Source organism: Candidozyma duobushaemuli (assembly GCF_002926085.2).
Source record: "Candidozyma duobushaemuli strain B09383 chromosome Unknown A_B09383, whole genome shotgun sequence".
NCBI lineage: Eukaryota > Fungi > Ascomycota > Pichiomycetes > Serinales > Metschnikowiaceae > Candidozyma > Candidozyma duobushaemuli.
The window spans coordinates 1,334,418-1,349,974 of NW_020289901.1; the positions used below are offsets into that span (position 1 = coordinate 1,334,418).

Sequence of the window (15,557 nt, forward strand, 5' to 3'; positions counted from 1 at the left end):
ACTATCGAACACTCCTGCACTCCCTACACCCACCCATGTCTTCTTCAGTTCATTTTCCAAAAATCGACTACCGTGGTGCTACGGTAGAAGATTTGGACATTCGCCCAGCTATTTCCATCAACCCATCTACTCTAATCAATAGAGCCTTGGAGGTGTCATTCGAGAATGAGTTCACATACTTGCCAGTTATCGATGAAGACCATAAAACTCTCCTCGGGGTTTTGAATGTTGAGAACTTGGAAAAAAACAAGCTTACTGATGTCGAACCTATTACGAAGAACTATATGCTTTGGTTTAGTCAGAAGGCCAGAGAGAAATATGAGAAGAACTTTTCAAAGAGAACAGCCACACCACTTAATTCGAAGATCATCAGGCCAAAGCCAGGTAAAGGCAAGCATTACCATGTCCTTACGCCCTTGACGCCCTTGGAGACCCTTGCTGAGTTCTTCAATGCTGGCAACTTCTTCGCCATTATCACAAACGGAGAAGGCAGTTTAGTCTATGGTGTGGTGACGCCAGAAGACCTAACTAAATACGAACACTCAAGACCTCGCTTGTAAACCTTCTCATATAGCATTTAGTGAACATACTTACTGTGGAATTTCTAACACAAGTTTACCGGTAGTCTGTCTGCTCTCCAAGGCTTTTGCAGCCTTCACGTAGTCCTTCAATGGATAGGTTTCAAGCTTGAACTTGATCTTTCCATTATTGACCAGGTCGATCAAGACCTTGCTGTAATGCTCCCACTCGTCCTTCTCAGTGATGTACTTAAAGAGTTGTGGTGAGGAAATGCGTACGTTCTTGGGGCTCAGTCTGTAGATGGAAAATGGAGGGATGAAGCCGGATGCCTTTCCAAAGGTCACAAATGAGCCTTTTCTGGCAACTATTTCAAAGTTAGTGTCTACGACGTCCTTTCCCACACCATCGTAAATAACATCAGCGCCGTGCCCGCCAGTGATTTCTCTGATTTTTTGAACAACATCGTCGTTCTTCGAGTTGACAAGAAACTCAGCTCCGAGGTCCTTAGCTATCAGCAATTTCTCCTCACTCGAAGCAAGTGCAATGACTCGGCCACCAAGAGAGCTTGCGTATTGAACGAAGACTTGGCCAGTTCCACCAGCAGCTGCCCAAACAACCACGAAGTCTCCCTTCTTTATAGCATGAGCTTCGTGTGAGAAGGTGATGGCAGTCAACCCTTGCACTAGAATTGATCCGAACAACTTCAACTTCTCCTCCGAGGTATCTTCATCCAACTTGCGAATGAAATGGTAATTGTCATCGAGAGTGACCTTGGTGTACTGTGCAAACGTCTTTGATGACAAGTAGAGCACCTTATCCCCTTCCTTGAAATCATTCACATCTGAGCCAACTGCAGCCACAACACCCGAGGCCTCACGACCAAACACAATTGGGAGCTCCGCAGGGTATATGCCCCTTCTGAAGTAGCTCTCAATAAAGTTCACACCAGCATACTTGTTCTTGATGATTATATCGTGGGGCCCGTGATTTGAGGTGCTTCCACTTCCTTGTACTGGACGATATCAGGGGATTCGGAGATTTCCTCGGCAATTGCGACAAAGTGAGTTTTTGGAACTGTCATTTTTCTTATCTATATTGTAAATGTGAGTGATTGGTTTATATAGGCTAAGTAGGTACGCGGGTGAATGGTTACTAATCACCTCCACAGTCTCACATAAGTCCGATACCGAGCGCCACACAATACAGCACCAACATGTGGATGAATGCCCAACAACTCAAAAAAAGCAATTGAGCCCATAGAAGCGTATAAATCAAGAGCCTTAAATGAAGGGATCAAGTCCCAGTAGAAAATTTAAACTGGCTTTCCTTCCAGTTGTGTTATTTGTTATCTCCCTGGAGGTTAATGCAGTTGTATAGCAAGCTCCTAGCCAATTCACTCATAGATGTAGACGCAAAGGACTAGGAGGAACCCTTCTTCCCTTTCTTAACTTTCCCAGATGTCGGCTTTTTCACGTTTGTTTTGGCCTTCTCGGCGAGAAGTCTTTCGGCGCTGTCGCCATGTCTTGCTTTGCCGTCCTTGTATGCGTACTCCACAATCACTTTGTTGTTCATAAGAATTGCCCCATTCATCCTTTCTATAGCTTCGTCACTGGCCTCGAAGTTGTCGTATTCAACAAAGCCATGACCTTTAGAATTCCCGTCATCGTCTCTCATGACCGACGCTTCAAGTAGGTTTCCAAATTTACCGAACGTCTCTTTCAAGTACTTATCATCAACCATCGGGTTCAAATTTTTGATGAAAAGTCTCGCTCCAATGCTTAAACCGATATCCTCTCCGGTGCCTGCACCAGATGCAGAGGGTGTGCTTGCTTGTGGGTCGGTCTTCTTCATTTTCAAAGTCTTGCCAAAGAGTCTAATGCCACGGAGGATCTCCAAAGCATAGTCTGCATCTTGAGGTGTTCGTAGTTCAACAAAACCATAACCTTGATGTTTCCGCAGAATGCGGTCCTTGGGAAGGTTGAGCAGTTTCACTGGACCTAACTGAATAAATAGCTCATAGAGCAATGGTTCATCAACTTCGGCGTCTAGATTACCAATGTATAGCGAGGCTTGCAAATTCCGCTCAGAATCCAGGGGTTTTTTGAAAACATTCATTAGAACCAAGGTGCTGATACATCGAGCTCATCGATGAATCTACACCGCGCGCATCTACCACAGCTAACCAATATGACCATGAATCGTACTATACAATTTTATGCAGAAAATCCCTCCTCTTCATCTTTATCCGATGATGCAAGAGAGCTACTCAATCCCGTGATGCTTTGGGGAGCAAGTGTTTCGGGTTCAGGATTCTTCGATGAGGCTTCCTCAGGTGCTTCAGCATCCGAGTCTGACGAGTCTGAATCGCTATCGGACGACAGACTGTCGCTGGAGCTTGAGTCTGAATCACTTTCGCTTTCCAGATCACTGTCAACGCCGTATGCATCCTTCTCTTCCTCCATGTACTCTTGCCATGTCTCTGGGGAGAAAGTAACGTAGAACTTCGGATACTCAAGCACAACCTTGTTGGCAAGAGCTTTAGCAAGAGTCTCCTCTGGGTTCAACTTGATGACGGATCGTTTACCCATGCTTATAACATTTTCAATACTGAATTGAATCTTATCCTTCTCCACGCTTTCGGGATCAACACCTATGGCATTAGCCAACGGGGTCACCGAAAGGGCATCTCGAAGAATAGCATCCTCTTTTATGCGAAAAGACGTGAAGCTTGCTAATTGGCGCCCATCCTCGTTGACAGGCACCCACTCCACAGTCCATGTATATGTTCCAGCTTTCTTGTCGTAGCCGGACTTATTTTGAGTTGATCGGGACATCCCTGAAGGAAGGGAGATTACCAAAACATTGTCACGTTTCAATGCAAAATTAGGGGAGTCGAACATCTTATTCACTCTCGTGACTCTGGCGTCTGTGTTATCGATTCTTTGCCTTTTATTCTGACCAGCGTGTCTCTTAAACATGACCCTTGCGTTCTGTTTGGTATCGCTGACCCCAAGGCCAATCTTTCTTTCAAAATTAAGCAAGTAATTATAGTCTCTGTTTATAAGCGATGGGTTCTCGGTCATCTCCTTTCGTGGCACGAACTTCGCTGGATCAACTTCGCCGGTACACTCTGATCGAAGCTTGTGGCGCTTGACACATTCTGCTGAGCATGTTTTAGTACCACATGCTGGACAAGTATACCTGGATTCCTTCTCAAGACATATAAAACAGCTTTTATCTGCCATTGGGCAATAAGAGATAACAGGTAGAGCGATGAGCATCAGATTCCTGTATCGCCTGTAGTATGGGGTACGCGGCGAGATACTGATCAAGAATAACTCACTAAAAGTGCTTTTAGAAGAGAAAGTAGTTGTATCAAGGGTATTTCATACAGCTTTATATGTTATCTGTTAATAGTAGAAAAGTCAGAAATGAAAAGTAAGAGGCTGGGAAGATATGCGCCCAAGTCTTCCCAACGCTTCTTCTATAAATGAAGCTGCAAGAGAATTGCTATATTTGAGTTGGCAGCTAATACGATGGAGCTACCAATCAAGAGATTCAGACATCTTGTCAACTTTGTGTCGACAATTGAACCGACTTACTTTACGGCCATGTATCCGACTAACACCTGTGCACCATAAAAGCGAGTAGTCCAAAATTTTCAAACCCGTATACTGAAGATCAAATAGTGTTGACGATGTCCTGTCCTAGATTGCAACTTTCTGTGGCTAGGCAGTTTACACGGAACATAAGCAGGGGCAAGTCAAAGAAGGTCCCGGTGCAGTTACTCACAGACTTCCCACCACACGGGGTCAAGGGCCAGATCATAGACGTGGCTCCCTCTTTCATGAGAAATGTCCTCCATGTCGATAATAAAGCATGTTACATCACTAAGGACCATGGACCTCGGATTCCAGTTGTTGATGCTCCAAAGGTTGTTCTCACGAGAACCACTAAAAAGGTCAAAGCAGCGGAGCCTGTTACACCAAAGGAGAGCCTGCCTGCATTATCTTTAGACGAATTGTCTGCTTTGTTTTCCAACATGAAGAGTGCATCAAAACTGTCAGTCACCAACATGAATGCCTCTGCGGATCTGTCGGGTGTCATTGCCAGAGAAGTCAACTCCTCTGTGCCTGAGACCTTGAGCTTCCAATTTGGAACGCTGAAAGCCCCATTCACCACCACCGAGCTTGCTGAACTCATATACAAGTCGAGCGGAATTGAGCTTGCGAAGGATAGCATATTTCTTCAAAATTCGGCAGGCAAGTCTCTTGAGAACTTGTCGGAGACTGGAACCTATTACTGGAAGTATAACAGCAGCGATGGTGAAACTGACAGGAAGAAGATCATAATTAACTAAATCTGTATATAGAATAGATCATTAACTGGGAATTGTTTGTGAGAAACTCTCCGGCGATATGTGAGTGAGAAGGTGCGAAGTGTTGCACCCATTCATACATAGTCTTGCTTTTCATGTCAAATATTCGATTCACTGCAGCAAACCTGTCAAGAATCAAAAAGCCAAGCTCCAACCCCAAGAAAGGACCCCTCTCTCCATTGAAAAGCAAGCCCAAGCCGAAGCAAAAGGTGAAGAAACAGGATGAGGAAGATGGCTCAGAGGAACCACTACAAGTGGTATCACTGAGGGCTAATCTTGATTTCCAGATCCAAAATTACACAGGCATAGTTGACGCTATTGATACTGTTGTTGAAAATCAGTGGGCAGAAAAAACTTGCTTTCATAATCGTTATTATAGCGAGCAGGCTAAAGAAGGTAGTTCTGCTACTGATCTTCTTTTCTCACTCCGAGGACTCTCCATGGAAACAAAAGCCGAAATTATTAAGTACCGAAACCAGCAGCTACCCAATGGTATGCTCACTCTTAACCAGCTATACTCGATGTTTCAAGACCAAGGTAATACATTTGTGGATAGAAGTCTTGAAATGTGTATACGCGACGGTTTAGTCAAGAAGTTCATCATTACCAACGCTCTGCCGATAATTCTGAGGACTGGAAAAGGAGGCCAAAACTCAAAAGTGACATACGGCTATGAAAACATCGAGGTTGTCGTAAAAATCGAGCATTATATTGCATTAATCGAGGAAATTGCTGATGGTCTGGATGGAGCGACGGCTGCTGCTTTGGGAGAGTTTAAACAGTTCGTGAAGGGTCACCCTGAGGCACTTTCGATTTGTACAACAGATATCTCTGCTGATCATTTGTCAGCATTGGTGAAGACTGGTGTAGTTACACTAACTTCAAATCACCACAATGAGATCAACGTTCATCAGTACTCGTTGGCATATCCTCGGTGCGGTACGTTCCTTAAAATGATAAATTCGGGACGGTCGTGGCTTGTGAAGACTTTAAACAAATCAAAATTCAAGGAACTCCTTGAGGAACAACTATTTGAGAAATGGGAAGGTAAAAATAAGGCAAACTTCCGGAAACCGTTTTATGGCTATGACCTAATGTGGGTTTTGGCCGATGCTTTGGGAGCCGGTGTGGCTGAGGTATTCAAGACCCCTGTGGGCAGGGGCTGGCGTCTTACAGGTAAAATATAGAAAAAGCATGATATTATTATTGCGTGCTTGCAAGGTTGTAAAAACGTCCTATGATGTAGGGATCTAACTTCTCACCTTCATTTTCTTCATGGCTTTTCTCTGCTTCCTGTCTTGAGCTTTCTTCTCGGCCTTCATTTGCTCCTCTCTCGACAAGTTTCTGAACTTCTCCCTCTCTTGCCTCTTCAACTTAGCTCTTTCCTCGGCCTCGGCTTCCTTTTTGATATCCTCCTCAAGCTTCTCGAGCTTGGAGATTTCGAGCTCTCTGTTCTTGACTACCTTTCTAACAGCCTCGGGCTTGAAGGTGATCTTCTTCTCTGACAACTCGTCAACAATCTCGAAAACTGCACCAAGAACATCAGATACCTCCTTCAACTCTTGCTTGTTGCCGGTCAAGTTCAACGAAATAACGACTCTGCGCTGGGGATACAAGTCGCGAATAGCTTCGGGCTTCTCATTTGGCTGATCGGTGAAAGCGATGAACCTCACCACAGAAGCCAAGCCCAAGGTCAAGGATGAGGCAAGCTTTTCAGTAAAAGTCTTCTCATGGAACTCATTGACTTCACTCATGAACACGAAGGACTCGGGCAATTTGTCAGAGTCACTGGTCTTAGTCAAAGCCAAGTAGTAGTTGAACTTTCTGTGGTCACTCATACCAATCTTTGAAACAATTGCACTGATGAAGTTCTCGTAGTCCCCAGATGGTGTAATTGAGATGTCGACCCTATCATTTGGAGCCGGCACAGATTCGGTGAAAAAGCTGAAGCCAGTCTCCATAATCCACAAGAAGATGTTCTGTCTAGGAGCCAATTTGAAGTTGATATTGACCTTCTCGATGTTCTCACGTCCAGATGCGTAAGAGGAGTAGGATTCAGCACTATCCTTGACATACAACTTGCCGTCGCCAACGCCGTACTGGGCGAAATTGTCCTCAAAGACATCCTTGACACCAGCAAGAAAAGACGACACCTTGCTGTAGTTGTACAAATCACCACCTTTGTAGAAAAGAACAAACAAGAATGTAAAGGCCAAGGTGAAGATTTCCATTCTCCAGTCGGAGATTTTCACTCTTTCGAGCAAAGTCATGGACGTCAACTCATCCAAGGTGTACGAGGTGTACAATTTCCTTTCTGTTAGTGAATTGAATGCTATTATTAACTGTGAAATGAACATACCTTGGAGTTCCATCGGGATTGACAAGCCCAGCCTTGAAGTAATCCAAAATTGCGTCAATCATGGCTATGATGAGAGTAGTGGAATAGCGATTTGATATTTCGTCCACTGTAGCGACGTAATCCTGTATGGATTGGAAGCCGCCCGAAAGCACTACACTCCACTTTCCATGGCTAAATGTCGTTTTGAGAGGAAACGTATTCTTGAGCTTTTGATTTTAATTTAAATTATTTTTGACTGGTCGCTCTCGCTGGCTCCGACTTTCCTGATCCCCATACGAGCTTGATCAGATATTGCAAAATACAAGCTGGTTCCCATTCTATTAAAACATATCAGCTCTATACACCTGGGCTTCAATGCTGGCGCCTAAAATTTACTCCTTCCTTCTTTTGGCATCCGAAGCTTCATCACCGTGGTATTGAGCCAAACCGTCTCTAACGGCCGATGTGACAAGCTCTCTGAGAGCCTCTTCCGGGTTTTCACTGTTCACGATTGCCTCCAACTTCTTCCTCCTCTCCTCGTCCATCTCGACTCCTTCTTGGTCCTCCTCCATGGTGTATCGAATCTGGTGACCCTCGGTTTCCCCTGGTGCCGGAAGATTATCTAATAGCGAGGACGATGGCTCATCATGTGTCAATGAGCGTAAGTATTTGGCAAGTTCTGGGAACTCGTCTTCTTCTTCAATGTACTGTGCTGGCGTCTGACCCTCGCCATTTTTGATCTTGTAGTCTGCCTTGAATTCTTCAACAAGAGCAGTAGCGGTTGCTAGATCTTCAACGTGATGTAAAGGAGTGTCACCCTCTTCGTCTTGAATATTTATGTCGCCGCCTTGCTCGATGAGATAACGAAGAAGGTCGAGATGCCCGTAAGAGGCAGCTGCGTGGATAGGGGTGTAGCCATTAGCGTCTTTTATATTTGCAGTACACTCACCAGATTCGATGTACTTTTTGACAAGTGCTTGGTCGTTGTCGGCAGCTGCTACCCAAATGTTGGATACCATGATGGTGGTTTATCGAGAAGCTTTCTGAGAGTCCGGCAGAGATATCTCTTCGCAGCCTAAAACTTCACATCTTCTCGATTTACATACTACGCTCCAGAACGCTTGTTTCCTCATTTCTGTCTTCTCGAATGAAAAAAAGGAAGTTAGGTTAGTTTTGTTTATCGCCTGAAATTACACCTCCATTTGTAAACCATGAAGGTAACATTCGCCTCTGTCTTCGAAACCCATCTCCTGCATAAGTTCCGACACTCCACTACTTCTTCTTCTCTATGGTTCAGGAACAATCGGCGTTGAAGACGTCACCGCCGGAGAAGCTTTCGGGTTTTGAATGGTGGAGACGCTCGTTGCTGTATAGAACAGGCTTGGGCATGTCTGATGACGAAAAGGCTCAGTTTGAACACGACTACAGAGAGAAACACATGAATACCAACTGTGAACTGTGTGATGAGAATAGAGACTGGATGCTCCGATACTCACCGAGTGTCAGATTCATGATGGATCATGTCAATAAACTTGGAGGCAACTTGAGCACGCAGAACATTATTTGTGACAAATGTGACGATCTCAAAGGTGGGGGCTTCCATCCAAAGTATGGTATTTTGTTGTGCTCAAACTGGATTCAGGACAAGTGGCAACTCGAGGACGTCTTGACCCATGAGCTTGTTCATGCGTATGACCATTTGAAGTTTAAGGTTGACCTTACAGATTTGAAGCATCATGCTTGTACAGAAATACGTGCTTCTATGCTTAGCGGGAATGCAGAATCATGAGAGAGATCCAGAAAACGGGCTTGAGCAACTTCGGAGGAAAATTCCAAGACTGTATTAAGAGACGTGCCGTTCTCTCGGTGGCGGCAAACCCAAATTGTAAGAACCAAGAGACTGCTCAGCAAGTCGTGGAAACTGTCTGGAAATCGTGCTTTAACGATACAAGACCATTTGAGCGGGTGTATCGCTAGTTGTAAATAGTATGCAAGGGCCCAAGGCAACGTTTCTCAGGCCAAGAATAAATAGTATGTGGGAGGTGACTTGTGTTCCATTTTTGGGCTCAATTGCATTCAATAGCTAAAATTGCCCTTTACAGGTTGGTCTAACAAAATGGTGACGCAATCGGCAATCATTTGGATCCTTTGCATAGTACACCGGGCTTGTGTCACCGTGTAGGCTGCTTCAAATGTTGCCGAATGCGTACAATCGCATCGGAGCTTCTATCACAGATATGCAAATGTCAATTGTAGGGCTTAGTTGGCACTCACAAAGTTCGTTTGCTTCCTGTTCCTCGCATTAGTGGCTCAGGTGGTTCACGTTGACTGTGTATTGCCTTGGATTGTGTCACGACGTGCGCAACGCTTTTCGGATAAATCGGTTGAAGCCTCTCCAAGTATTTGCGAGCCGGAGTAGGGCGGAAAAATGTTGGCCTAGCCTGTCTTTGCAGAAGTTTGGCTTTTTTTGCCTTCCGTAATTCTGCCCCTCCTGCTTAAGCGCACATCTGCAACTGTTGCTGCGTTTTGTATGAGACTCAGTTTCAGAAACCTGCAGAATGCCAGGCAGTCTGCCCATATATTATGACAATTTAGGGTGTTCCGATAACTCATACAAAGCTTCTTTAACTTGATTTTAATATGGTGAAACGCTCGAGTACGGAGGATAACTTAGAAAGGATCGCCAACAAGGCATCTGAAACTCGGAAACCCTTATCAACCGACTTTTACAATTCCAGTTTGACGAATCTGCCCACAAACAGTGAGGCCTCAAGAACACCTGAGGAACTTCTGGATGAGAAGGCCCCGGTACCGGAGAGTGTGGCAAGCCGTGTTCGCCGGAGAACTAGGGTGACGAAAAAGCCGGTGGCACACGGAACGTTCGATGCCTTGGATGACAAACTGATAGAGGGCATTTTCAATAAGCTCAATACAGTTTATCATGACCGGATGGAGCGAAACAAGAGAAAGGGGACGGTTTTCAAATCAAGCTTTGCTGATTTAAGTGCTGATCCCGTGCGCTACACCATTCTAGACTCGCCTTCAGTGATAAACTCCCAGTTCTACGGGTTCTTCATTTTGTTTTGGCTAGCAATTGCATTTTTCATATTGAAGGATGCTCTTCATGCTGTTTTTGAGGATGGCCTCTTCATTTACAAAGCCCCAGTGTTCCAGATATTTGTTGCCGGACTCCCAAAGATAGCAATAACCGACGGTCTCATGTACTTGACCACTTACTTTTCTTACCTCGTTCAAAATCTTTGCCTCAATGGCCACTTGAGCTGGTCTCGCAGCGGCTGGATCATTCAGTCGATCTATGAGCTGATCTTTTTCTGTTTTTGGGTCAGTTACCTATTGTTTTTCGACTTCCAATGGATTGGTAGGGTGTTTTTGGTGCTTCACATGTTCGTGCTATTGATGAAAGTTCACTCATATGCTTTTTACAATGGGTATTTATGGAGAATCTTGCTAGAGTTGAAGTTTTCTGAAGCATATTTGGAGAAGTTGAATGCTAAAGCAGCCAAGCTCCCGTCTCAATTCGAGGAAAAGCATATTAGAGTCGTGCTTAACGAGAGCGTCGCCTTCTGCCGTTTTGAACTTCTCCATCAATCTGTTGCGATCACCAACGAGGATGAAGTTGACCCACAGACGTTAGCAAGAAGCCTCGAAAGTTTGCAGGACGACAAACTGGTAAAGTTCCCTCAAAACATTACCTTCAAAAATTTCTTCACTTTTACAATGTTTCCAACTGTTGTCTACGAACTAGTGTTTCCACGTACAGAGAGAATCCGGAAATCTTTCTTGTTTGAGAAGATCACAGCAATCTTCGGTATCATCTCAATCATGCTTTTTGTGGCTGAATACTCAATTTACCCCTTGTTGTGAGATCAATTGAGTTGAGAGAAACCAATTTGAGCTTGCTTGATCGCCAGGTAGCATACATTTTGTTACTCGTGGATATGATTCCGCCTTTCATGGTTGAATACCTCCTTGTATTCTACTTGATTTGGGATGCTATCTTGAATGCTATAGGTGAGTTGAGCTATTTTGCTGACAGGGATTTCTATGGGCCCTGGTGGTCCTGTGTTGACTGGTTTGAGTACGCCAGGCTCTGGAATAAGCCTGTTCATCGGTTCTTACTCAGACATGTCTACCACTCTTCCATCAGTGCTTTTCGACTCAACAAGGCCCACGCAAACCTAGTGACCTTCATTATCTCCAGCTTTATTCATGAGTTGGTCATGTACTCCATCTTTGGTCGCCTCAGAGGTTACTTGTGGTTGTTTCAGATGAGTCAAATACCGTTGGTGATGATTAGCAGGACTAAGTACATGCGAGACAAAAAAGTCCTTGGCAATGCGATTTGTTGGATGGGCTTCACATCTGGCCCAGCGATGATTTGTACTTTATATTTAGTTTTTTAATGCCCAAGATTTTTTACTGATCTTTCTAAATGGCTGCAAATTCGAGATGGTGTCACGTGCAGGATTTTCTAAGGGAAAATAATCTCAGATCGCAGAGCTCATCTCGAGGTACTCCAAGATACAGCATGTCCAGGCCTGAAGAGATCGCCCCACCAGAGGTGTTCTATAATGATTCCGAGTCATTTAAATACACGTCATCCACTCGTGTGCAGCATATCCAGGCGAAGATGACCCTTAGAGCTCTTGAACTACTCAACCTTGATTCAGACTACCCTCACTTCATCCTAGATTTGGGATGTGGGTCTGGTCTTTCAGGAGAAATTTTAACAGAAGAAGGCTACAACTGGATTGGTATGGATATTGCCCCTAGCATGTTGGCCTCAGCGCTAGATAGAGATGTTGAAGGCGACCTATTCTTGGCTGATTTAGGTAATGGTATCCCTTTCAGAGCAGGTACTTTTGATGCTGTGATATCCATTTCTGTCATTCAGTGGCTCTGTAACGCTGATACAGCTGGTGTTGATCCTAAGAAGAGACTTTTACGGTTCTTCAATACATTATTTGCATCTATGGTTCGCGGTGGAAAGTTTGTCGCCCAGTTTTACCCTATGAACGACACACAGACGCAGAACATCCTAGAAGCTGCTAAAGTCGCTGGTTTTGCTGGTGGATTGGTGATAGACGATCCAGAGAGCAAGAGAAACAAGAAGTATTACCTTGTTCTTTCTGCCGGTCAGTCTGAGAGAACACTCAACTTAACCGGTGCACAGATGGAAGCTGATGGCAAGACCAAGAAGCTTAACAGTAAGATGAGGAAGAAGTTGGAGTCTAACAAGGAATACATCAACAGAAAGAAGGAACTCATGAGAAGGAGAGGCCGTACGGTCGCTCATGACTCCAAATTTACGGGAAGAAAGAGACGGTCGAGATTTTAGTGGTGGCATTATGATTTGTATATTTTTTAGCATAGTGATATACTGCATTGATAAAGTGCATTTGCAAAACGTTAACATAGGTCTACGACCGACATTCTCTGTGGCCTGCATATTTGAGACCTCTAAAAAAATTGAAGCTTCCAACTACACATTTCATCAGTACCAAATGCTTGGTTTGAGAGTTCCCGGATTGAGGAGCTTGGCTCAGTCTTTTGCTAGACGTGCCTATTCAACGCCGAAGCCCGTTAGTAAGGGACAAGAGGGTACGTATACATACTTCACTATTACATTTTCAATCACTAACCTTTAGCTGTCTTTCAACCACTTCCCAAGAAGAGGAACGGCGAAAACGTCCTCACATTTTTGCATAAACAGCTCGTCAAAAAACATGACCCTACTGGTAAAAGATCTGCCTTGGTAGCCCCCGATGGATTAAGGGCGGGCGATGTCATAAGGGTTACCTACACCGACAGAACCAGCGTTCTTGGCCAGCTCATTGGTATCAAAAGAGGAAATCACAACATAGGTACAAACCTTCATATCAGAAACAAAATGAACAGGATTGGCGTTGAGATGAGAGTGCCCTTGTTCAGCCCCAACATCAAGAACATTGAGCGTGTCTCACTGCCCAAGAAGTACCCCTCGAGAAAAAAGCACTACTACATCAGAAACAATCGTCTCGATGTTGGCGATTTGGAAAATGCTCCAAAGCACAAGTCTTCTTAAATATTGTACATAGTTATCCGGATAAATTATTGAGTTTTGCCGAAAGTTCAGACGCAAACCTGTTGCGGAAACCAGGCGAAAGGCTGTCTAGAAGCGCCTCAAACGTAGGGAAGAACTCACTTTTTCCTACTTCGTGCCACCCTGCAATGCATACAGAGATGCTAATGTTCTTCTCTTCGTGAGTCCTGAGCTTGATATGTGATACTGACCTTCGACTGAGGGCCCTGTCATATATACTATCTCCAGACGTCCCTAAGTCCGACTTAAGGTAAATACTGCACTCCGGAAAGTACAGCTTGTACTCCTGGTGTATGGCTCGTAGCTCGCCATGTGTGTCCATGAAAAGAAAGTAGTAAAGAGAATGAGAAAAAAAAAAAGATGAAGGATAATTGTAGCCACAACTGATTCCCAACGCTCCATGTAGAAGTCAACGTCAGGCGCCCAGCAACGTGCTTATCTCTCTACGCTGGCGTCCCTAATGATCGACGTGGTGATCACGTCGGCCAAATGTAAGGAACGTACTTGCGATTGATGTTAAAGAAGAATCTCAGAATGCGACTTGCGAAGAATATATACATTTTTCAAGTGCGGGTAACGATTGAGGTGAGATGGCACCCTGGAAGCAAGAGGTCTACACTAGCGAAATCTCTGGAATCAGAGGCTCGTGTTCGAATTACTTTAACGAAATGTAGCCCTGTGATTATCGTTCTTTAACTTATCGTATGATATCTTCTACCGCCAAAATACCGAGTATTCGCTCCGGCTGCTAAACCTTGATCGTTATTGATTCGACTAGTATAGAAGATATTCATGTTCTAAAGGTTGCTTTTGAACTGACAACTCTCAATTGGTTCAATATTTGTATCGAATTCAAAAGGTTCGTCGATTTTTCCACTGCCGAGTTTTCATGCACACCAGAATCTACTTTCTTATCCATGGATACCCCAATCGAAAAGTTCATTGGAACGGCCATGAGGATCAAGTTGCTCGATGAGCGGGCCATCGATGGGGTCCTTACGGTCGTTGACCCATTTGGTAACTTGTTGCTCACAAATCTGTACGAAAATTCTCGAGACAAGATCGATCCAACGAGCATCAGGAGAAGAGAAGTGGGTTTGGTTAGTGTCCCTAGAGACCAGATAACGAAGGTCATGATTGACAAGCGCCAGAAGGGGATCTTGGGAGACGAATAGATCTACGGTGGTCATTGGCGTACCATTACAAATTTCATGCGCTGAGTTCTTCAATTAGCCAGATATTGGGTACCTCTCTCGACTCCTTCGACTGGAAGAGATACAAAATATCGGACTATTTAAGTGATGCGCTAGCGGCTATGTTTTGCCCTATCGACGGTTCTATGTCGATGAGGAGGTGTATCCCGCTTGTCGATCACAGAGCCATCCTTGTTGAACTCTTCGGGCGTTCCTTGCCTCATTAGCCCTTGGATACGAGTTTTGCTTCTAACTTTGGTACCCATTGGAAAATGACTAAGCGAAGGCAACTGGCCTCGGAAGTCCTGGAAGTATTCTTGATACTGCTCAGGAGGAATGGCGTGTCGAACAGGGTCGTGGGGTCTTCCATGCTCGAGACACGTTCCAATGAAATGATCTCTACTGGCTTCAAAATTCCCCACGGGGCATATATCGACTAGGCAGCCCACAAGCGACTCCTTCAACTGGCACAAGCACAGAAGGTCGTGGTGGCTTCCAGGGCAATAGTGTGCCACTTCGTTGATACAGCTGAGGAAGCACGCAGGCGGGGTCGCCAATATAGTTGTCCAATGGAATACAGATAAAAGTAGTATTTTCAACATTATACGTAGAAGTGCTAAGGCGCGAGTTAATTCAATTTTGCAGCCAGTTTTTATATGCGCACCCAAATCGTGAACCTCACAAATTAAATGCCACGTCCATTTGAATTGCAAAACAAATCAAGATAGATATGAGAGAAGTCTTTACAATTACAATCGCCTTCGAAACCACATGTCTATTTGAAAGTATTAGATTTTTTGTCTGGGCAGAGGCTTGGGCAGAGGCGAAGCGAGACCGCGGGCTCGAAGCAACAAGATTTTGTGCCATCCAACAAAGGCTTCGAACAAAGGCATGCTTCTATGTCGTAGCCATCTCACAGGATCCTCGAGGCGAAAAAAAAAAAAAAAAAGCTCCCAAAGTAATTCAAATGGCCGTTCACAAAAAAAAAAAAAAACAAATCCAGTAGAAGAAGTCGCTTGGCTGCCT

General features: G+C 44.5%; 9 protein-coding genes across 9 annotated transcripts; 5 read left to right on the forward strand and 4 right to left on the reverse strand. All coding sequences in view use genetic code 12, as the record gives it.

Annotated features, from left to right (window-relative positions):
- Nucleotides 1–35: 35 nt before the first annotated feature.
- On the forward strand, nt 36–560 carry CXQ87_000607 (uncharacterized protein; the record flags this gene model as incomplete). Its single annotated transcript, XM_025479181.1, has 1 exon — nt 36–560. The coding sequence occupies one exon, from the start codon at nt 36–38 to the stop codon at nt 558–560; it is 525 nt and encodes a 174-aa protein (XP_025338654.1).
- A 30-nt stretch (nt 561–590) lies between these two features.
- On the reverse strand, nt 591–2,634 carry CXQ87_000608 (quinone oxidoreductase family protein; the record flags this gene model as incomplete). Its single annotated transcript, XM_025479182.1, has 2 exons — nt 591–1,478; nt 1,993–2,634. 2 exons carry the CDS (start codon nt 2,632–2,634, stop codon nt 591–593), a joined length of 1,530 nt encoding a protein of 509 aa, XP_025338655.1.
- Nucleotides 2,635–2,732: 98 nt separating this feature from the next.
- On the reverse strand, nt 2,733–3,602 carry CXQ87_000609 (uncharacterized protein; the record flags this gene model as incomplete). The annotated part of the gene is made up of 1 exon (XM_025479183.1): nt 2,733–3,602. One exon carries the CDS (start codon nt 3,600–3,602, stop codon nt 2,733–2,735), a length of 870 nt encoding a protein of 289 aa, XP_025338656.1.
- Nucleotides 3,603–4,216: 614 nt separating this feature from the next.
- CXQ87_000610 (mitochondrial 54S ribosomal protein MRPL50) lies at nt 4,217–4,879 on the forward strand (the record flags this gene model as incomplete). Its single annotated transcript, XM_025479184.1, has 1 exon — nt 4,217–4,879. The coding sequence occupies one exon, from the start codon at nt 4,217–4,219 to the stop codon at nt 4,877–4,879; it is 663 nt and encodes a 220-aa protein (XP_025338657.1).
- Nucleotides 4,880–4,992: 113 nt separating this feature from the next.
- CXQ87_000611 (uncharacterized protein) lies at nt 4,993–6,084 on the forward strand (the record flags this gene model as incomplete). The annotated part of the gene is made up of 1 exon (XM_025479185.1): nt 4,993–6,084. The coding sequence occupies one exon, from the start codon at nt 4,993–4,995 to the stop codon at nt 6,082–6,084; it is 1,092 nt and encodes a 363-aa protein (XP_025338658.1).
- A 63-nt stretch (nt 6,085–6,147) lies between these two features.
- CXQ87_000612 (uncharacterized protein) lies at nt 6,148–7,167 on the reverse strand (the record flags this gene model as incomplete). Its single annotated transcript, XM_025479186.1, has 1 exon — nt 6,148–7,167. One exon carries the CDS (start codon nt 7,165–7,167, stop codon nt 6,148–6,150), a length of 1,020 nt encoding a protein of 339 aa, XP_025338659.1.
- A 460-nt stretch (nt 7,168–7,627) lies between these two features.
- CXQ87_000613 (uncharacterized protein) lies at nt 7,628–8,254 on the reverse strand (the record flags this gene model as incomplete). Its single annotated transcript, XM_025479187.1, has 1 exon — nt 7,628–8,254. One exon carries the CDS (start codon nt 8,252–8,254, stop codon nt 7,628–7,630), a length of 627 nt encoding a protein of 208 aa, XP_025338660.1.
- A 269-nt stretch (nt 8,255–8,523) lies between these two features.
- On the forward strand, nt 8,524–9,024 carry CXQ87_000614 (putative metalloprotease; the record flags this gene model as incomplete). The annotated part of the gene is made up of 1 exon (XM_025479188.1): nt 8,524–9,024. One exon carries the CDS (start codon nt 8,524–8,526, stop codon nt 9,022–9,024), a length of 501 nt encoding a protein of 166 aa, XP_025338661.1.
- An 851-nt stretch (nt 9,025–9,875) lies between these two features.
- ARE2 (sterol acyltransferase) lies at nt 9,876–14,513 on the forward strand (the record flags this gene model as incomplete). The annotated part of the gene is made up of 5 exons (XM_025479189.1): nt 9,876–11,116; nt 11,152–11,517; nt 11,778–12,543; nt 12,928–13,310; nt 14,198–14,513. 5 exons carry the CDS (start codon nt 9,876–9,878, stop codon nt 14,511–14,513), a joined length of 3,072 nt encoding a protein of 1,023 aa, XP_025338662.1.
- Between the last annotated feature and the right edge of the window lie 1,044 nt (nt 14,514–15,557).